Source organism: Ylistrum balloti, unplaced genomic scaffold, assembly GCF_031769215.1.
Source record: "Ylistrum balloti isolate Yb309-2 unplaced genomic scaffold, AGI_CSIRO_Ybal_v1 Utg369862, whole genome shotgun sequence".
NCBI classification, from domain to species: domain Eukaryota; kingdom Metazoa; phylum Mollusca; class Bivalvia; order Pectinida; family Pectinidae; genus Ylistrum; species Ylistrum balloti.
This window is the reverse complement of record NW_026782009.1, coordinates 62,189-85,903: the sequence shown is the minus strand read 5'-3', so window position 1 is coordinate 85,903 and position 23,715 is coordinate 62,189. Positions and strand designations below refer to the sequence as shown.

Below are 23,715 nucleotides of genomic sequence, written 5' to 3'. Positions count from 1 at the left end.
GGGCGTCTTTTTTTTATTTTATATAAGCATTAACATTTGTGTTTGGGAAAAATATTACTAATATGAAGGGTTACCTTAACGATTCATATTAAGACCCATTTCACCTACATGTATATCTACTGTGTACATAAAGAATAATCATATTTGATAATTGTCCGACATACATCTCTTTACGGAGATCTTCACGTGTAAGTGAGAGCTTGGCAAATTACTGTCACATCGCTTTTTCACTAACACATGGTGTTTGATTTTTTTTAAAAATTATTTTTAGAACTCCACATCTTTGCTACGCCATTTTTTAAATATCGTATCACTGTACTTTGTAGTAGTAGTTATCACCTGTTTCTGGAATATATTCCCATATACAACATAAATAACAGGCTTATATTATTTTCTGCGATCACTTGTTTTAGATATATAGGTGTGACTCTCCACATTGGTCTGTATTTATCGAAATTCGAAATGCTGAAAAGTGTTTATTATCATGATTTCATTTAAAATGAGCTAAGGTAACTTTGTACTTTACTTCATTTGTGATTTGTTTTGTATGAATGAACTTTTCAGTTGCAAATCCAATATCTATAATGTTGTTACAAAGTATTTACACCTTTGCTATTATAATAAAAACAACAAAGTGTCCCACTCCGTTAATACGTCTGAATGTCTAATTTATTTAGTCATAACAATGTCCGCTCCTTCGGTCTTATTGCTACTCATAGGATGGGTTGTCGTTTCGTTTCTAAGCAATTAAATAAATAGCTAACGTGGTTGTCACCGACAGCATCGTCGCAGATAAAGGTCAAATTCAAGTATTCTCTTCCCAAAAAGGTATTGATTCTATCGAAATAAGACCTTGTAAGTTTATTGGTTATCAGTCCACACTGCTATCGAAAATCCTACATGTAATATCCCGGAACACTATCTTGACTGACGCATCAACATCGACCAGTGGAATACAGGTTCAAACGTAGGAATATTCTCATTAAGAAATGTAACGTTCACAAAAGTGAGACTGGAATTAGCAGTCTTAGCATACAATCTCATGGAAAATTGCCCATGTTGATACATTAACGATGTATTAACACCGTGTCAAATTCGTCTTTAATTATATAATGGTGATGTGATATTTTGTTCTGTCATTGTTGTAACGTACTAACAACAGATGTTTCCTCTGTGATTGGTACAATATAACAGTAGATGTTATCGTCAACATATAGCAATTTATCTTTAATAAGGTGATTCTTTGTTATGATCGTGTTACACATAGACCTGTCCTACCACGAATTAGATTCATCTTGTTTTTATCGTTCCGTATCTGTTAATTTTGACCTAGATTTTAACACAGGTTTGAAAATACCATTGTTTAAATTCATCTCATTACGAATGTACAGTATATCGATTGTGAAACACACAAATGTTATAGAAATATGGCATTAATGTTGCCTTTACATTGTAATTTGTTATTTTGTAGATCTTTTAATAAGATATAGTTAAAATGATAATATCGTTACTATGTAATAGAGTATGATGTGTTCTCTTGTTCTCTGACACAACAAGTTAAATAAGTTATAGCCAGCTGCCAGCAGGTGTTGTTTCATTTGGTACATCCATGTCAGTTTTAGTATACCTTATGTAGTTCCAAATGGACTTCGCCGTTTACATAATTCACAATTGTTTGTAGAACCTACTTCAGCGACAAGCGGCTCATACCGGATGTATTACCGTACTACCCTTACTGGTACAGCCCTACTGCTAATGTTCCCAGGTCTGTTATGGAGGAAATGAAACTCGAGATCATGCAGAAGGACGCAACAATCAAAGTACGTCATATATACATTGTAAACTACCACTTATCATCCTATCACAATTCCAATTGGAGGACAATCAGGTCGACTGTTATTTGATTGAGATATCAACTCATTCATGTTCTTTCTTTCGTTTTTTTTTTTTTGGGGGGGGGGGGGGGGGGGGGGGGGGGGGGGTCATATATAGCCTAGAATTTGGTAACTATTATCAACTTCAGATGAATTTTGTGCTGTGATGTTGGGCATAATAATAAACGTCTTGGTTCATTTATACATATTTTTACGTGATTCTCATTACTTAAATAGCTATAATTTGAGTCTAAATCTATGTTTTTGTTTTATTTATATTAAACACTTGTAATTGATACAGACAATTACGATATATAATTATAAATATTAGCACTTATACTGATTTCGACTTCATTCAGATGCTGAATTCCAGAATTCAAAGCTTGGAAAGCCTATCAGGTCTGAAACAGGCGCGCATCGAGAAATTACAAGCAGAGGTGAATGATTTCACCAGAGTGTACTACGTGACAGATGATCGGAAAATCGTCAGATAAACTCAACCCACAAAAAAATCACTGGACAGCCTTATCATAATTGATTTAATATTTACATTCTAACAAAATACATTTACACTGTTTATTGTAAGCTTTAAATAACGGCTTATATTGATTGTGACATATAGTTATAAATATGTTAATTCATATACACAGCGGTTGAGCTATGCCCTGAGATTACCTCGTGGTGTGATCACGGAGGTAAATAAAACTGAAACACTATCTTATCAAATAACATATAGGTACTTAGCAACAGAAAAAGGATTTTACATGGTTGTAAGTTATCCAACCAGTTTTTTGTATGTCAGTATATATCCGAAACTACTTTAATAAACACTTTCGCTGGAGCCGAAATCTCTCGTGAAGTCTCTAATTTACTACATAATCAACATTTTTACCATCAAATAGTAATACTGTGTATACTTTGTCCACACTTGAAGTTTCCGTCAGGGTCACTATTTAATTCTCGTGTACACTGAGTATTATTTTGCTACTCTTTATTATTTATTACATTTTATTTTTATATATTTTATTTCTATATGCATTGTTTACTGTTCAGCTATATCGTATCAATTTATTAATTCATGATAATTATTTACTGTTTATCATATGAGATCTGCTTTATACTTAAACAATAAAAAAAATGTCGCAGACATTTCCTCGGTATGTTTGAAATAAAAAAAATGACTAAAAGTACACAGGACAAAATCTTGGCTTGTTTTGATAGAATAACGTAATTATAGTATTTAATTTAAAAAGAACAGAATAACAAGTTTGATAGAATAGCTGCGAACCACCTGTGGTTGTGTAACTATTATATCGTATCCTTAAACAATAATAGATCAAATCATAATATTCAAACCATTCGCCAAACAATCAGCCTTACCTTGTTTCAGAAAAGAATTTTTCTAGTCAGATGTTTAATTTTCAGCGTGGCGTTTGTTTGATAAATGAAATAGGTCGCATTATTCTATTATTGTGAAAAGGTCAGAAATAGATTTTTCGAACGTCGAACATTGGTCTAGAATGGCAGATAATGCATAATATTCACAAAAATATCTCTGATTTCAAACAAATGATTTCAACGTGAATATTTCATAACAATACCGAGATCTCGTTCTTAAACTTTATTTTTCATCTGAATCGAAAATACCTTGAAAACGTGATATTTTTAATGATAATGCTGTGATAACACAGATCGCTGAATACATATCCCATTAAGAGATGTGTGCCTTAGTATCTAAACCTTGGTATGGGGATTCATTATCAACATCTTAACAACTTTATTAATATTATCATCAATTATTTAGATTTAACGGAAGTCACATGGACATCGTCTATACTCAAAATATGTATTGAAAGTTATTATAACAGTAACAAGGAAAGTTATAATAAATAATTTTTAGTTTATATTTTGTTCTACAATAATCATGTTAATATACGTCAGGATACATTATTACAATATCAGTGTCCTCCCGACTTAGAAATAGGACTTCATTGCCCTAACGAATCTTCTCATTGTGTAGACTGGAGAGATAGAAGTCGTCGTTTTATAAAGCCGTTACCCAGAAACAGCATTATACATTGTACTAATAACATTTGGTGGTGATTACTACTAACAAAACTATTACGTCATGTAAATAGTGTGTCTTCATTATAATGTATGCATTGCTACTGTATTCAGACTCTTCGATACCTTGCTGTAAAGCGTTTTTCTCAATTAAACTTGTTAAATAAATATTTAGTTAATGATTTGTCATTTTACGGTCATATACATTGTTTCTCAATCGTCAGTGATGTACAAGTTATTTCCCCTTCTGGAGAACCAAAACATAACATGGAATGAGGGATACTGAACCAAACATTTAATAGAACCTTACTATGGTACTTATATATACATTTGAATGTATGCAGGGTAAAATGGTACCTGTTTATGGACACAATGGAGTGAGCTGTACTATGCTGCGGTGCGACGTATACAATGAAATAAGTGATAATTTATTGGGGTAGATACAGTATATAAAAGTATAATGAAATGAGTGGCTCTCGATTGGGGTAATTACAGTAGTATGAATAACACCTTACTCGATAATAGATATATACAATGAAATTATTGGCACTTTACTGGGATAGAGATATATACATACGTACAGTGATATTATTGGCATTCTACTTGGGTACAGATTTACCCTAAAAACTGGAAAACAAGCCAACCTAAAAAATTAGCCGATCCAGAATATACACCTGTAGATCATAATATAAACATACATGTTTAAGCCTTTTATTAAATAAAATACGCCACGACTTCTTTTCGATTTTTGGGGTTAGATTATGAAATGTGTGGCACTCTATTGGAGAAGTGATATATACAATGAAATGTGTGGCACTCTATTGGAGTACCGATATATACAATGAAATGTGTGGCATCCTACTAGGGCACTAAGATATACAATGAAATGTGTGGCAACCTACTGGAGTACTGATATATACAATGAAATGTGTGGCATCCTACTAGGGTACTAAAATATGCAATGAAATGTCTGGGTACTAAAATATGCAATGAAATGTCTGGCACCCTACTGGAGTACTGATATATACAATGAAATGTGTGGCATCCTACTAGGGTACTAAAATATACAATGAAATGTGTGGCATCCTACTGGAGTACTAAAATATACAATGAAATGTGTGGTACCCTTCTGGAGTACTGATATATACAATGAAATGTGTGGCATCCTACTAGGGAACTAAAATATACAAGGAAATGTGTGGCATCCTACTGGAGTACTGATATATACAATGAAATGTGTGACTCCCTACTGGAGTACTGATATATACAATGAAATGGGTGGCATCCTACTAGGGTACTAAAATATGCAATGAAATGTCTGGCACCCTACTGGAGTACTGATATATACAATGAAATGGGTGGCATCCTACTGGAGTACTGATATATACAATGAAATGTGTGGAATCCTACTGGAGTACTGATATATACAATGAAATGTGTGGAATCCTACTGGAGTACTGATATATACAATGAAATGTGTGGCACCCTACTGGAGTACTGATATATACAATGAAATGTGTGTCTTTCTACTAGGTGTCTTATAAGTCTTAGTTATAATGGCAACTGTGTTAATATCCCCAACTCTGCAAGCCACAGTCTTGTCATCAAACGTCGGCTATGGTGCTCTCTTGATGCCCGTGTTTGTCCACAACATCTCATTGGACGTTTCTAACATCCCGATACTATAGTATCTTTGGTCAACCGCAGTCTAACACGAGAAAAACTATTATCATAAGTCATAAATGATCTCCTTGAACTCATTCACGAGGTATGGATCGACTCAAGGCAATTCACCAAATTGCAGTTTAGGCGCCTGTCTGATTCAAACTGTTATGCATGGACTGACTGGTCATTGAAACCGTTCAGGATGATGTGTGGCATGTGTGAATCTGCACTTCTTTCAGCTTTTGGCCAGAGTTTATGTTTGCCAGATATATTCCTCTACTTTAGAGCAAAATTTGGAAAATTAAAACTAACTTATCGTGGAATGAAATGGCTGTCTTAACAAATCTGTCCCGAACCTCACTCTTAAGATTTTTCACAAAGTTGTAGATATTTTTAACACAATAACTGTGCCCAAATTTCTTATCACTTCCCATATCTCACGTGAAGAAGCCCTTGCACATTATTGGGCATTTTGATGTTCTTTATGGTTAGTTGCAAGACAGTGACGATGTCATAATAGACAGAGGATTTAGGGACATTTTAGATGTCCTTGCAGACAGGGTATAGTGACAAATATACCGTCATTCTTGCCAGCTGTCAAATCACAAACTGCCACAGTTCAAGCAAACAAATATCGTTTGTGCACAAACACCAGATGGGTGGTTGAATCGTACTACGGCCGTTTAAAGAGGTTTGTGTTTTTCAGTGACTAACTACCATAATATTACTTCATCCAAGATACTGATAAGCTGGTCCGCATTGTTACAACATGCTTGCAGAGGACCAGTATATTAGCCTAACGGCGAAACATCAAGATGGCACAACGCTGGCTTGTACGTGTGAAAGAAGACAATCTCCTTGCAATGAGGGTTGAGGACGATCTATTAATGTCGCGCAGAGCAAAATCAGAACGGAAGAAGTTGGAAACATCCTCAGATGAACTTGGAATACCTGGAGACGATTGCATGCGGCACATATCAGATCAAGCTGTCGCCTGGTTACATTTCTGAGCACCAAACAGAATGTGGTGACTATGAAGTCTGGGTGTGCAAGCATGTGTATGATCTTGTTCTGAACACAAGTCTCAAACCAGATATAATGTTTGGATCCAGTTGACGTGAATGATCCTGACGATCAAGTGAAATATTATTGTATCTGTCCTGCAGGCAAGAGAACATCTAGTATGTGTGTGTACTCATGTTGCTTCGATTCTATTTATGATATTACTTGCACATTCAAAAATAACATTTTTTGAAGTCTATACATTGAAACTATCTGATAAGAATGAATAAATATACCCACGCAATGTAAGAAGTAATTACATAACCAGGTTATAGATATTCTCTTTTGATCATCAGTTATTGGCACTTTCTCCAGACATGGTAATGTCCACTTCACTTATTTATTCAATATTCATAACCAAAAATTAGCTTTGAGAAAAAGTTGTAAAGAAATTATATTAAAAGGATCGTTTATATGCCTTTAAAACGAAACTATCATCTTCTAACCATGCAATTTCTTGAAATATAGTAGCTTTGCTCAAGCCTTTAATAGCCAACTTTATCGGTTCCCATTTGATTTTGAATTTTTCACTGTATACACTTCAGATAATGGGCCAAATAATATGATAAAAATATTTGGTGCACTGAAAAAAGGATTTTTTTCTTTCAACAGAACTTTTCTTATCTGAGAAACTGTTGAAACAAAACGTTTGACGTGGAAACTTGCAGCATAATCTACTTATTCAAAATCTTATTTCATGGGTAGTCACTCAAGATGCTACAAATATCGCCCACTTTTATTTAATTTGGCGCTTGGGCAAAATTCCAATGCTCCTACAAGAAAATATTTACAGCATGATTGTGAGGCTTCGGCTTCCGGTACTTAAGTCGGTTCTGAAAAGTTTGAGAAGTCACAACGTGAAGCAGCTCGAAAGTTACTAATTTATTGTCGTATTCAGTAAGCCATTAATAAATCAACTAACGCAGAAACTGGACATGTATTACTTTCGAATACGGGAACGAAACAAAATTTACGATTATTGCTCAAAATAAACAGTCACCAGGCTCCATATTACAATACTTTACATACACGGTAGGTCTATTATCCCCTAATACAAGGTGACAATTCGACATCTTCTAACAAATAATGATAATTACATATGTATAAATATAATCCTGACTCTATCTGTTAGAAACAAATCCTGTTTGCCTTCCACTTTAAAAATATGGAATACTTTAATGGAAGTTCCAAAAGTTCGAACTCCTAATGATTCAATATCACAAATCACTGCAGTAATAGCCCAATACAACGGCATGGAGCCTACAGTACAAGGGAAGTAACTGCTACACGTATACTTGTCAGTCTAATGTTGTTTATTTCGAATGAAGTAAATTGGATCATTATCGATATATACTAGTAAATGACAATTTTCAGCACATAGTGGCGTTTAAATTACCGAACCTGCTGCAATACGCGGCAAAATAGTCCGTTTTCTCTTATTGAATATTTTAATAATTGATAACATGACGGAAACATCAACATTCTTGTAAGCCTGGATAAAGCTCTACCGAATGAGAGAAATTGGACACTACATATAACAATATAGGAATACATCTGTGGCTGACAAGATCCTGATTGAAATGAATAACAATGAATTTAATGACCATGTTTAATTGATGTATCCCTGAAGATCACATAGTTTCATTAACGTTCTACGCAGTTCAGATGATATTTACCGGAAGTAAACAAAATACATGAGTGTAGTAATATAATTTGCATTCTGGGATTGTTCGTTGCTGAGAACAACAAAATAGTAGGATTTCTTCGAGAGCAGACATTTGTACTCTTTTTGAAAGAGGTAATTTTGAAGTTTAAAGGCCATCAGTATTTGACAAAACTGAATTTATCACTGTAATGACCTGATTTGTGTCCTACTGACAATACAGTTCGTTTTGGTTTTTGAATTATGACATATTGACACCAGAATTTGGTGTTCTGACCAGCACGTGATTCTTCGGTTAATTTATTGTATCTTATTTGTTTTTTACGAATCTTTTGAAAGTAGTCTACATTGATTATTACCGAAAATGAGTACGACAGATTCGTTGGACGACGATCAACTGGAGGCTCTTTATAGCTGGATCGATAAAATACCTTTATCAAAACCAAAGAGGAACATCTCTCGAGATTTTTCTGATGGTGGTATGTATCATGCAACAGGCCCGTGCCATTGTCGTTTTTTCTCACACTTTACTTGAAGATTTATTATCATAATAACAAGAACAAATGTCTAATTTCTTATGTTTTACAGATTGATTACCTTAAGGTAGCAGTAAACAGTTAATTTGCATTTTTCCTGAAATTATTTGTCATGTTTGAGATATACAGGTATAGCAGATTGGTTATGAAAAATACATCATTACATGTATATATATTTATAAACTGTATAACAATTACATTAACAGTAGAGAGATGAAATTTGTGTAAAAAAAAATTCCTCTGATTTCTGACATTTGATTGTCATGGTTACCTACTGAAAAAATGCTAAAAATGCAAAAATACTGCTAATTCCAATCCAACACTACAACTTTCTAGGAGAAATTTAATTCTAATCACCTATCTTACAATCAACAACACTGTCGTGGTAACAAAGTACTTACATTTCAGCACTTTAAATTCTTCAAACATGACCACATGTAAACACTATGAAAATTTCACTTCCTGTAATAACACAGAACAAATAGTAATCTCCAACACAAAGCTTTCTTAACATGACAGGACCAATGTTTTTTTTTTCATTTTTAATTAAAACCTTTATAATGGGGTAATCTAATGAGCAAAAAAATCACCCATGGCCACACCGAGAAACTGTGTACTGCTACCTAAATTAGGTGACACAGCCACGATCACAATGACCACAGTCAAATGTGCTGCCAAAAGTGGAAAGGAAACTGAACTCTTTTCTTTTTTTTTTGTCTTTCTATTTTGTTACCATGTCTGCCATTGCATATCCTGCTCTGAATCAATGTCATATCTTGACAACCTCTCATCTGATATGGTTCATATAGATATGCTATATTATTGTAACCATGGTTAAATACTAGCTTCAATATAGCACTCAGTTAGAGAGAACTTGATCTCTTAATCTCAATCATTTGAGAGTAAGTAAATCAGTGGTCTTGGGTTTAAATCCTAGCTGAGGCATTGATATAAATAATTGCCTTAATAATACTGGCACCCATATAGGGACTCTGGAATAATGCCTAGCCATGCCCTCTGTTTCTTAGCCATGCCCTGTGTATGTAACCATGTTCAAATACTAGCTGCAATATACTGATTGGCTAGAGAGAACTTCTCTTTAGCTCACTTGATTGAGCATAAGACTAGTAAGTCAAGGCCCTGGTCCCAGGTCCAAATCCTTACAGAGGCATTTATATATAATGACCTCTGCTACAGTATCATAACATCAACTTTACATCCATTCATAATAAGGTAGTCATCTGTCAAAGTAAAAGGTTCAAAGGTCATATTTGACAACTTGCAAATTCATCAATTATTATACTTAGATATATAGGATTGGAGGAATTCATGTGTTACATATCTATAATTCTAGTTTATGATAGTTTAGTGTATGCCAGTATATACACAGTACAGTACATACCAAAGGTATCATTTTGTCTCTTGACTCAGATGTTTAGCACTAAAATGCAAGTACTTAAAACCAACAAGGATAAAATGTTTGTTCAGAGGTTTATAATTGCTGTTTTTTTCTATAAAGCCAAAAAAAAATCATTAAAAAAATTGCTCTAATTCTCGCACCAGTGTGATTTACGTGCTTACGCACTGTACACATACATGTATTCATAAAATTATTCATTTGAGATACACATAGTTTTTTCCAAAGATCATACATATCAAATTAACATTCTTTGATACTTATTAGTTTAACCTTCTATAAGATACCAACATATTTCCTAGATTTTGTGACTCACATTCCTCTTTTCTGATTTTGTTTTGCAGTTTTGGTTGCAGAAATGATAAAATACTTCTTTCCAAAATTTGTGGAACTACATAATTATAACGACGCAAATTCTTCAATGAACAAAAAAGCAAACTGGTCATTACTCAATAAGTAAGTATAAAACCTGTTCTTAATTCATTGGATTTAATATTTTCTTTAAAAAGCAGTAGAAATATCTTGGATCAATTAAGATGGCAGTGAGAAGGCATGTTGTACTCTTCCAGTGTATACAATGTATTGTACCAACATTCCATGGAGTTTCAATTCAAAATCCCATGAGTGATTGTGCAATATTCTGCAGTTCAAATCTTAAAAGACCCGTTGAAAATCATCACATATTCTACTTACAAAAATATTTCCAGATTTATGTAATATTCAAGCTTCCAGATTTATGTAATATTCAAGCTTCCAGATTTATGTAATATTCAAGCTTCCAGATTTATGTAATATATTTCCAGATTTATGTAATATTCAAGTTTGCAGATTTATGTAATATTCAAGTTTCCAGATTTATGTAATATTCAAGTTTCCAGATTTATGTAATATTCAAGCTTCCAGATTTATGTAATATTCAAGTTTCCAGATTTATGTAATATTCAAGCTTCCAGATTTATGTAATATTCAAGTTTCCAGATTTATGTAATATTCAAGTTTCCAGATTTATGTAATATTGAAATTTGAAGTGGGTACATACTGTAGATATATAGGATGTCAGGCAAAAATGTGTTCTTCTCTAGTTACTATGCTACACATACCACAATGATATCTGTACTTGAACAATGATTTGAAAACATTTAAGTGTATTTCACATCTTATCTCTACAATAGACATCAAAATATAGGTTCAAATCTGAAAATGCTATTCAACGGAGGGGACATTCCAACAGAAACTCAAAACATCAATATACTATAAGTGTCCTCTCTCTTGACACATGATTTCATATTGGCATAAATAACTGTAAATATTGGCATGAACAATTGAAGTGAATACAACAGCTTCCAACCACTTTGTTGTCAGATTTCTGATGAAGCTTAAATTAGCAATAATTTACATTTTGATTATTTTTTTTATGTTTTTGCTAAAAGTATGTGTAACAATTTGATACATATTGTTAAAAAATTTCAGATAAATGCACTGAATCTAGTGCAAAGCTAATCGATAGTTTACATAACAACATCTTGACATATGTACCCTCCAGACCATGTAGAGGACAATAAGTATAATTTTATCAATATATAATTGCTACCACTACACCATATTACCCTTGTACTGTACCAGGAACCCTTTTAGCAATCCCCATATTATAGAGTTCCATTAATACTCCTAGTCCAGTGTATAAGGAATGAATATTGAACATTTTAGTTAATAATTGAAATGTGTAACATATATAAAAATTGTACTTTGAAATTGAAAATCTTGAATCTGGTGTAGAGAATCAAAAATCTCATGTATTGGAAATACATTAGATAAGAACAATTTAAAGTGTTTGTTTGCATTGATGTACAAGTATACTATCACCACTGGAAACATGAAATAGATAGCCTCTATGTCATTTCCCTAGATATATAAGGCAAACGAACTGAAATTGTTTCTCCATTAATGATGCATGGTATGTATTTTTTCATTAGAACATTTCACTGCTAATTAATCTCGCCCTTACCACTTTATTGAAACTATTATCAATAATTTGTATGATTTTCTAGCAGTCATCAACTTGCTCATTTGACAATTGTAATTTATCAATGTTAAAATCGAAGAACAGGACATCCTTTTTTGTGATGATTGATGATTTATTAATAATATCAATTTTGTAGAGGTGGTTATTAGTACATACAATATACCTATCACATTAACAGCTGATCATTTCATTTTTTATATAGATTACTTGCTCTCTGTGTACTTAAGTGTTTGCTTCAAGTACAAATAGTATGGTTCAGTGTCAATACCTGCTTATTAGTCCCCACTGGGAAGTGGAGGAGACATTGGTTTTGTTTGTGTCTGTCTGTCCTTCTGTCCTAGCTTCCATCCTTCTATCTTTTCTGGGCCCTGTCTCCTACACTTTTATAGTCACTGGAACGCTATACTTGGGGTATGGGTTCACCTTGGTGAAGCAGCATATCTGTAGGGTACTGTAATTTTGCTGAATCATCTTGTTGTAATTTGGAATATGTGTAGACATGTATAACACTGACATGTCTGTCAGCACCTACTATCTATGTGAGGCATGCACTTAATGGAATCAGTTGCATCTTAGTTACCATTGTGTTGGGTTGTTCAAATCCCCTTTAGACCATGGCCTGACATCTTTTATCTAGACCTTTGTCAATCCATCTATCCTTAGCAGTTTTTGTTTTTCCTATTTTGGAAAGTTCAAGTTGTAAAATTTTCAAACTGTAGATTTGCCCTTGTCCCTGGTTGTGTATTATTTGATTTTGGGACTGATTGAAAAAAAAACAAGACGGCAGGCAGGTAGCCATCTTGGTTTTTGGACAGACAAAATTTGTTATCATTTCTGGATCAGTGGACGGATCTTTCCCAAATCTGCTTTGTATTTTCCTTATAGTCCCATGTTGTATCCTTTTGATTTTTGGACTGATCAGCAAAAAACAGAATGACAGACAGACAGACTTCTTCGATTTTGAGTAGGAACCATTGTTGAGAAGTACTGTATGGATCTTTTGTTCTACATGTGTCGTAAACTTTTAACATTTTCCACTTCCTCTGGAAAATTCAATTTATTTTTCAATGAAATTTTATGAAAACCCTCCATGGCTAAATGTGCATCAAAATTGTAAATTATGTGGTCCTCAACCCCCAGGGGCCTGAGTAGCAGGGCCAAAATAGATCCAGTTGATTGAAACTTGAAAAATCGTCTTTTCAATTTCCAAGTATGATTGAAACAAATACTCTTCATGGCTGGAAAGGCCTTCAGATGCTTTACCAACATTGTGAATTGTTCATAAAGGAAATCTACATTTTTTAACATTATTTGTTTATTTTCTATTGGAAATACTTGAAACCTAATTATAATTATTAGTTTAAAACAACTTTTTATTGTGATGCACATATTGACCTTGACTGACCCCCAGGGGCTTATGGGTGGGCCCATAAATGGGTCAAATTGACTGAAATTTCAAAGATGTTCTATTGTTCCTGGATGGAAGATTTTACATTGGAAAACTCATTAGAAGCCTTAGCATGACACAGCAGTTATGCACAGTTTACATTTGCATTATGTGTACAATATAGTTAAAATATATTACATTTAAAAAAAAACTCATTACTATGACATGTTACAAGAAGCATTGTTATACAGGTAACCATTAAGGCCTGTTGGCCTCTTGTTTTAAACAGGCTTTAGATGTGACATTTAGGGAAGAAACCTGACAACAGGGAAGTTTATAGCTTACCTGGTACTTTAAAACAGAAATAAAATTCTTTTTAGAAGCAGTTTTCTTGATACAGAAAAGTTCTACATAGTTTAATTAACGCCTCTTTGATTTTTTTTCATTGTTACAGTAAAGTTCTAGTCAAACGGTTTCATTTTGAGTTGGCTGATGAGGTGGTAAGTGACTTAATTCAGGCAAAACCATTCACCATTGAGAAAGTGCTGATTGAACTGAAATCAAGGATTGATAATAAGTTAAAAGAGGAGCGTATGGAGCCCCCACCCCCACTCTCCTTATTAAGGGCCAAGGAGAGTGACCAGCCCGAGGCTGACCAGTATACAGGTGTGTGATCTTTTGTATGCTACAGACACAATGCTCAGTTGCACTATTCTAGCTGTAGCTGTTTAAAGTTGCAAGTTTTTACTGTGTGGAAATGTGTTCCTGAATTAAAGGTTTGATATATCTGTTCATTGAAGTGATACACATAGACAAACTCCAAATACATAAAAAATGAGTATTCACCAAATATTACCATAATGATATTCCACCCAGACTAGTGAGAAAATGGTTATTATCTTTATTATTGTTTAGTAATCTTTTTACATTTTGATACACAACTTGTTCGATCGTAAATTTTTCAGCGTATAAAAATTGAAATGGAGAAAAGTACTGTTAAGATACTCTATTTATTCTCTATGGATACGTTTGTGTTTATGTTGTGTTTAGGAAGGAAAGGCACCAAAGGAAAGAACCTACCACTTAAAGCACCACAGTAAGTATCAATACACTCTACTCTCACTGAGAAAACAAGCATGCTTTTGTTGTTGATAAACTATTAATAGATAAAATTTCATTGTACAATTTTATTTTTTTATTTAAGCAATACTATCAAAATAATTATGGTCTTAGAAAATTAGTTATCATGTAATTCTTATATCAAACATTTCACATAGATATGAATGCATCTTGATTTTTGGCTTATTTTAATCTAACGGTCCTTCTACAAGTTTCTGAAAAACATCTTATGACATCCTCCATATCCAAACATGTTCCATGGTTGTGATTTTTAATGATTTCCATCTTCCAGGGATTTTAGAAGCTGGGACCAGAGTCATTTAACTTGCTAGTTTACAACCTGAAGTAGTTTTGATCTCAACCAGAATTAATTTCTGTGCCTTCAGTTATGATGACTATGGTGATTAGTCCTATGTGTCTAAAGTGTTTTTTCAGTCTTTGAATATTCTAGCTTAAACCATAAGATGAATTTATTTTATTGTTAAAACCGATTTCAGGGAATTGCCTCCACCACCATTTGAACGAATTACTCACAAGAATCTTGGAAGGTAGATTAATGTCCCTTACCGTTTCTGTCCTTGTTGTTGTATATTGTTGTTGTTGACATTGAGACCTCTCTGTTCTGTGTATCCCTGAACACTCTGGGCAAAACATACCACACAAATATATGTATATACAAGCTTTTCTCTAACCAGTGTTTGTTCCTTTATATTTAACAGAAAGTTATTAATCATTCCTGCACTTATGACTTTTTTCCTTAACAGACTGATTTCTTTACATTTTATACTTTTTATTTGGTGTTGATATGATCATTGTGGGGAATTTCTTATCTACAAAGTTTTTTAAACATAAATCCTAGCTGACAAATGAAATAAAGTCTATAAAGACACTGTCCAGCAACTGTTAACACATTGTCTTTTGAATAATTGGTAATTTTTACTTGTGACTAATACTAATAAATCCTGATCTGTAAGAGTCAATTATGCTTTGTCCGTGACGTTAAAACAGTTCATATTTGAGTAGATTAATAGAAGACATGAACTTAAAATGAAAAATTTTACATTTTATTGTATACTAGGTTAAAAAATTCTGAATATGAAAATAATTTGATATGCAAGCAAATTACATAGCAAATTTAAACACCTAAGGAGTAATTTGACTCCCAAAATGAGGGGAAAATATATGATATAACATCAATTTCTAAACCAACTAGATAGAATGTTAACATCAGGGATCTGATCAGGCTAAAAATTATTGCCTTTGCCAAACTGTCTTGATTTTGGAAGTTTAATAGAAAGGGGAAATGGAAAGTACTGTTGAATTTGACATATCTAGGTTCACAAATTATAATAGTTCACAAAAAACGAAACTGAATATCTCGGGGCAAAAAACAAGAAAACATAATTGTTGAAATATCTAGGAGTGTGGGACAGCATTATCAAAATATAGAAGGTGGAGGTTAGACTTAATGCATAAATGAAATATAGGTTTTATAGCATTAACATACACGTATACCATATTTTTCTGAGACTAATATTTAGGGAGATTTGTTTGTGCAAGGCACATTTCGCAACATTTCCACTTAGTTTTAAAAATGAAAGTTAAATTTAATGTCATGATGTAATAGGGTACAAATGTATTTTAGTACTTCAATACAGTAGAGAGTTTGTATCAAGTAAAAACCATAGCTGTATTTGAAATTTTCTTTTCACTGTTAAAACTGAGTTTTTAAATGAAAAGTCTGTTTACATCTGAACACTTTTGAAATACACTGCTGTATGTTGCCTCTACATGGTAAATGGTAAAAATGAATTAACTAACTAACATCAAGGACAGTAACAACAATAACTGATTGAGTACCCCCACAATATCACATAAACACATTTGTAAGATGTACATGTCAGAAACATTAATACAGAGTGTTTTTATTGTGAACATAATTTTCCTGCCCCATGTCAAAAAAGTTTGAAGAGTCACTATCAGAGTGCAAAAACAAACCAGTAACCATGTAAATATTCTGTGTTACATTTCAAATGAATGCATGGTTAATTTGTGGAAATTCCACTGTACCCCCTCTGGCATCTGGAAACTTTGATACACACATTGTAAATTCATCTGTGATTTTGATTAGGATTCTTTTTTATTTCTTTATTTAATCCAGGAAAATGCATGTGTTTCTTACTAAGCTGTTTACTGTATGTATACACTGCAGCTCTGTCACCACTGCTACAATGTCTGTTTGTCTGTTTACTTTGTATTGCACTGTATTACAAAAGGATGCCAGCATGATCTAAGGTGTACTTTTTCTTTTGTAATTTATTTTTCAATTGTCTTTTATAAATATGTACAAAGTGTAAATATGTCAACATAACATGAACTAACAGATTCCTGTAATTTATTATGAGTTTTACTTTAATTCTTTGTATGTTATCCTTACAGGTTGATCTTTTGACAGAAAACATCTCAGATTAATAAATAATGATTTTCCATATCTAAAATGTATTGACTTTAAAAAAACACAAATTCATACATCTTATTTGTTAAATATGTATGATTTGATATTTAATTGGTGTTGTACAGCACATAACAAAGATGCATGCAACTTTTAGAAGTCAAAATCACATTACAGTCACATATATATGAAAAGTAGCAGGCAATTTTTTTCCTGGTATTAAATTTGTGGTTAAAGCTTATCATATGTATGTTTTAACACCAAATATTAGCCAACTTTCATTATTTTTCACCTTAATGGCCATATAAGGCAAAACAGACAACCCAATATAGCATCGCATCATTAGATCTAAATGTTTTATAATGACCATGAGTTAATGTATAAATTGTTGACCTTGTTATTATAGTAAAGATCCCATCATGACAGAAACAGCACCACGACGTCAACAAGGTAGATCGAAAAAAGACAATGAGTTGTCTTATATGTACGAGATGAAAGAACAGGAATGCCTTGCCAAGGAGGAGAGAATTGCGGTAGGTAGTCTCAGGATGATGATGGCTAGTAGGTATTAGGGTATGATGTGGAATTGTAATGTAAGGACCAGTTATCTACCAGGTTATTCAACACCCTTACTGAAGGTTACCCAAAGGATGACATGTTCGGCCTGTACAGAATTAATGGTAAATCACTTTAAGTTCTGCATTAAACTCTTCTCTTCCTACATATTTAAGAGGATTGCAATCAGATTTGGTCTGGAACATCCCTTGGAAGGAAATAATTTCATAAATAGAGTATTAAACCTAAGGCTAAGGGGAGGGCCATGAAATGGGAAATAATCTGAAAATCTGAAACACTTCATTGTATCAACCAACTTTGGTGTAAATAACACTGAGGAGTGCAGTGACTTTATGAATAGGTATGGTTGATTGAGGCTCTGCCATTGAAGAGATATTTTAACTGAATAATATCCAGGTGGACTTCAACCTTTGTTATTAAACATGGTAGTCAGAGTTTTGAAGGTTTGAAATTCTCTTGTTTTATATGTTAGCCAAGAAATGTTCCATTGGATATAATTCTTTAATTGTATCTTCATATAACTTATTCCTGATTAATCCTTGATGTTTCAGGCCTACATGCATCACATTGTTAATTGTTAGTTCATTGGTTCTATCTAGATTTATTAAGGATTGTTCAGTTATCGGTGCATTAAAGAGGTATTTCATTCTGTAGAAACTCACAAAAATTATATACAGTATATTAATAAGTCACTTAAATATGAATATAACTTTGATATAGGACATTGGAAGAGCTGGTCCCTACTATTACAGGGGAGTGCCTTTAATGAATTTCTCTGATGTTGTTGTGTCTCACACTGCATGACTTTGCATACTTGACATGAATCTCTGTCATGACTGACTATGTTATTAGTAATGTAGTAATTGTGCTAATTTGTCCCATAGGCACCTTTCACACAGTGAATGTTGATAATGCTTGGACTGTACTATTAACTATTAACTAATGCTGTTGTATCTTGGTACAAGTTATACGATTAAACCACGATTCTATTGATGTGATACATATATTACTCCAGGGACTTGTGTTTGATACAGCTATCAATGAACACAGCATTTAAATATTAATAGAAATGTACCCTAGACTGATTTTTATTGTCAATTCTTAATTGCATTGGTTGTAAACAAAATTGAATGTGAAACATTCCCTGTTGTAAGTTCAATCTAAAGTGGTAAAATATCATAATAAATGCAAGGGTTTCCCACACACCAACTATCTGGAAACTCCTACCCAAACAATAATCGTGATAGTAGCTTATTTGTACCCAAGTGACACATCTATGTTTCCAGTTTTTTGAATGCTTGTTTGTCAGATTGTTTTTTTTTCTCTTTTTCTGATTGTTGTTATTGTATTGATATCTAAATTAATTGCATACGTCACAAATTTGCTGAATTTTGCAATCAACAACAGGAACTTGCTTTGACATGTTTCAAATTCGCCTTGCTTATAGTGTCATTATTAGCTCATGCAGCATCTAGGCCATGTTGTCAACCACTTTTAAACTTCTCTTTTGGTATTATACAATGTTAAAGATGATGAAATTTTGAAGTTAACACACCTCCCTATCTGGTTTTAGACATTTCTTTCTATCATTTTTGTTTTTGTCTGACAATTTTCATGATTTAATCTTTACCACTACTGACAAGTCCTAGAAGGACAAAACAGCTGTATGATCTCAGATCTAAATCTAAATTTGCACTCAAAGGTACTATTCACTGAAGTGTCATTTGTACAGTCTTCTCCTTAAGATACTTGGCTTATACAAATTGTAACTTGATGTGTGGGAGCCAAGAATGTCCAAATGAAAGATGACCTAGTGTTGAGGTCATTCTAATAATAAATGTATCATTTATCCAGTGCCATCCTCATATGACCCTGGTTGTGTTGAGGATGTTAATACAAATATAAAACAATACAAAAACCGTGTAAACAATATATTATAGCATTAGTAAACACTTGGTGTGGGAAGCAGTTAGTAAATATGTTACATTTTGTATATACAGGGAAAAATATTATAAGACAATTTTCTGTAAATTCATCAAGAAAATATGGATAAAAGAAATTTACCCAGAGACTTCTGAAAAAGTACATGTATATTGAAAGGAACTTATCTTTGTCTGTTTTACTGGATGAAAGCATCCATTTTATAATTTTGATTAAACAAAATCAGCTGTATCATATCAACTTTATAATTTTGATGAGATAGAATCAGCCATACCAGATCAGTTCTATAATTTTGATTAGATAAAATTTTCCATACCAGATCAGTTCTATAATTTTGATTAGATAGAATCTTCTGTACCAGATCAGTTCTATAATTTTGATTAGATAGAATCTTCTGTGCCAAATCAATTTTATAATTTTGGTAAGATAGAATCAGCTGTACGGTTTCAAATTATTTACATGCTATGGTTTATTGCAATGAAATTACAAAGTAGAAACGTGGCCAAAACATTTAGGAGACAAAAGCAAAAACGTAAATTTACAGTCCAACAGATCATGGCGAAATGATACATAGAAAAACACTTTTGTTATAGATGAACAACAAAGATTTAGAGAGTTTTGTGAAGTTAGAAGTTTTAAAGGCAGTCAAAAGCTAACATCACGTTTTGACTTTTTGAATATTCATCGGTTGACATTGGGCAACCCAAATACTAGGAATTTCAAATAAGTGTCTGTAGAGACACTACATGTGGCACTGCTTGCATCTTATGTAGTCATCACATTTCATTGCGTTGATTAACTTCTATTTTTATAGCCATCATGCTTTGTCCGTCGTCGGGCGCCGTGCATCGTCTGTAAACTTTTCATTAAAAAAACTTCTTCTCAAATAGTAGAAGGCCTAGGGGGCTAATACTTGGCCCATAGCATGCTAGAATGGAGCCCTATAAAGTTTGTTCAAATGAATGACCTAGACCCACTTTTAAGGTCACAGGGGTCAAATATGTTAAAATATACAAACGACTTCTCCTCAATAAGCAAAAATCCATGAGTGCTGATATTGGGTCTGTAGGATGCTGGGATGAAGGGCTACCAAGTTTGTTCAAATGAATGACCTTGACCCACTTTCAATGTCACAGGGGTCAAATATGTTAAAATTTTTAAACAACTTCTTCTCAACAACCAAAAGGCTCAGAATGCTGATATTGGGTCTGTAGCATGCTGGGATAAAGGGCTACCAAGTTTGTTCAAGTGAATGACCTTGACCCACTTTCAAGGTCACATGAGTCAAATATATTAAAATATACAAACGACTTCTTCTCAATAATCAAAAGTCCAAGAGTGCTGATAATGGACCTGTAAGATGCTGGCATGACATGCTACTGATTTGTTCAAATGAATGACCTTGACCCACTTTCAAGGTCACAGGGGTTAAATATGTTAAAATATGCAAGTGACTTCTCAATAACCAAAATGATTAGAGTGCTGATATTGGGCCTGTAGGATGCTGGGAGGAAGGGCTACCAAGTTTATTCAAATGAATAAAGCCCACTGTTTTAACGGCAGACTCACTATTGTTAGAGTTTGGATTGCTTTTCGTCAGATGATCGTTAAGACCCATTGGCCTTTTGTATAGATGTTGGACGCTAAAAGAAGACAACTCGAACATTTGTTGGATCTAAAGGACACGCATATAACAGAACTTGGAGCACAACTAGAAATGCTAAGACCAACCGGCGGAATAAAATGATTGCATGTTCAATGGAATTACCACCAGAGCTTCCTATCACACCTCATATTTCCTTCATCTTGAGTGTTCTCTAGGGTAAAGTGTAATGAATATAAATCTTAAAATGGAAAAGTGGTATTCTTCTGATTGCTGAGCAGATCAAAGACATTACAATGAGGCAGACAACTGTACACCAGGGACTAAGGAGGTCCCGCTTTCTTTCCCGTCCAATTCTTCTTTACTAATTTGTTGTAAACTGTAGTAACAATTTAGAAAATACCCAAATCAGTTCGGCAGCAGCTTGTGCTTGTTACTGATATGCAACTGTTGATCAACACTATGGTACTTGTCGATGATTTTCATACGATGGATTTTTCGTCTATTATCTGTATAGAATCTTCAGACCAAAGTGCGACATCTAGAAAACTTGGCCTACCTAAAAGATGAGCGGATAAAAGAAATGAAGAAGGGAATTGAAAATTTGCAGTGTGGCCGGAGCGATTTCAAACGATGAGATGTTTTGCCATTCGTTTTATTGGTATCGTGTCACCTGATAGGGGATTTCAACGCATTATAACAATAAACTTCACAGAAAGACTACGTATCTGTAAACACATGGCTTAGCTTTACCAAGGACTTGATGACTGTTACAGACTTTACTCTCAAGTCTTCAGCAGTGATAGTAAGCGATGAGTTTAACAATGAATAAAACAAGTAGATACGCATGAGTTATGCATTTAATCGGACATGTGTAATAGTTTGAAATATGAAATCATAACACATATTTAAGGTCATTGGTTAAGTTTTTTTTACCATTAGTGACAAAAATTGTTCATTTTGATTTTTGTGTACCCAAGTCCCTTAAATTTGCTGACACAGAATAGTGATAGACTGCTGTACAGATGGCAGTTTAAAATGTCCCTGATTAGGAATCTATATACAGTTGTATTATTATTTAATCAGGATACTAGCTAGGTACTTCAAACTTTGTTTGTTTCCCGTCCCTACAACAGAAGTCGTCCCGTAGGTTTAGCTGACCTACCTATGAATGTTTGACATTTTATGGCTTACACTTGTTTCACTACCTTGTCGAGATTGAATTGGTTTTCATGTAAATTGGGTGACATGTACATCTTAATTAATTTTAATTAATTTGACATTCCAAATTTTGTTTTAAAGATTATTGAATGTATACATGTCCATGTGCTCATGTACACGAGTCCCCAGATGTTAAGTCATGTAAAAGACAATTTAATGTTTATGTTACAAATATGGATTGATATTTGTTTATATACAGAAATGCCAAAGCAGGAAATAATTTTTTTTTAGAAATCTTGGAATTACCCCGTATTTTGTAGTTTTCATCAGCTGATTTTCAGTTTTCGAAATATGGTTTGAAATCATTGTTTGATCGTTGTTTAGATTTAAAGCAAATTTTTTATATTGACTTTCAAAGGATGAAAAGGAATTGTTTTCTACCTGATTAACCAAGGCTGATTCTAGCAAGTCTAAATTCCCAAAAAATGTCACCAATTGATCCTTAAAAGAAATTGTTTTTTGAAACTACGCATAAAACAATGCAAACATGGGGTTATTGGAAAAAGAAAACTATAAGAAAAAGATCAGCTCACTTAACTGATTTCATTTTCAAGTGGAGTGTCTGTAGACGGATTCTCTAGTCACAGACCCTGTTCAGTTACTTATGTAGGAAAATTTCACCATATGCTGTATAAATGTTTGTACACCATATTTGTGTTAATTATTGCCAGGATTTTACCATTAATAAATTGTATACAAATAACTGTTTCCAACCCATAATTTCAGTAAGATATGAAATATATGATACAATATCACTTTTTTGTTAATTTATCCAAGGATTTCTGTAAACGTTATGGTCATCAGATTCATCACAGTCAAATCTTAAGAAATACATTACATACTGGTAGTTTGCATACACTTGAAAATTCATTATTCGAAATGATTTTGAATTAAACATGTAGAGCTTTTTATCAAAAGATCAGGATGTATTTCAACTGTGTTATGTAGTGTATAGGTGCACTCCCGCAACATGTTATTGTGATTTAATTATGAGTGGATGGTTTCGATATGTTGTATACAGATGTTTGTAAAGTTTATTTTGATGTCAACAATAAAACATTATTTATGTCTTGCTGTTCTGTTGTTCTGTGTTACATATATTTGTACAGACC

General features: G+C 33.3%; 2 protein-coding genes across 4 annotated transcripts in view; both read left to right on the top strand.

Annotated features, from left to right (window-relative positions):
- Nucleotides 1-2,368, top strand: part of LOC132545905 (sperm flagellar protein 1-like) — a 34,757-nt gene extending 32,389 nt beyond the window's left edge. Inside the window, exons 6-7 of the mRNA XM_060209587.1 lie at nt 1,682-1,820; nt 2,234-2,368. Coding sequence (XP_060065570.1) covers nt 1,682-1,820; nt 2,234-2,368 — 274 coding nt within the window. The remainder of the gene's footprint in view (nt 1-1,681; nt 1,821-2,233) is intronic.
- A 6,095-nt stretch (nt 2,369-8,463) lies between these two features.
- On the top strand, nt 8,464-23,671 carry LOC132545892 (sperm flagellar protein 1-like). Of its 3 annotated transcripts, none has more exons than XM_060209564.1 (7): nt 8,464-8,807; nt 10,626-10,737; nt 14,146-14,357; nt 14,742-14,787; nt 15,308-15,358; nt 17,669-17,795; nt 21,900-23,671. In XM_060209564.1, exons 1-7 carry the CDS (start codon nt 8,693-8,695, stop codon nt 22,017-22,019), a joined length of 783 nt encoding a protein of 260 aa, XP_060065547.1. In that variant the 5' UTR covers nt 8,464-8,692; the 3' UTR covers nt 22,020-23,671. The 3 variants fall into 3 exon arrangements, with proteins under 3 accessions (XP_060065547.1, XP_060065548.1, XP_060065549.1); XM_060209565.1 differs by having other exon boundaries at nt 21,413-21,987; XM_060209566.1 differs by lacking the exon at nt 15,308-15,358.
- Nucleotides 23,672-23,715: the final 44 nt, after the last annotated feature.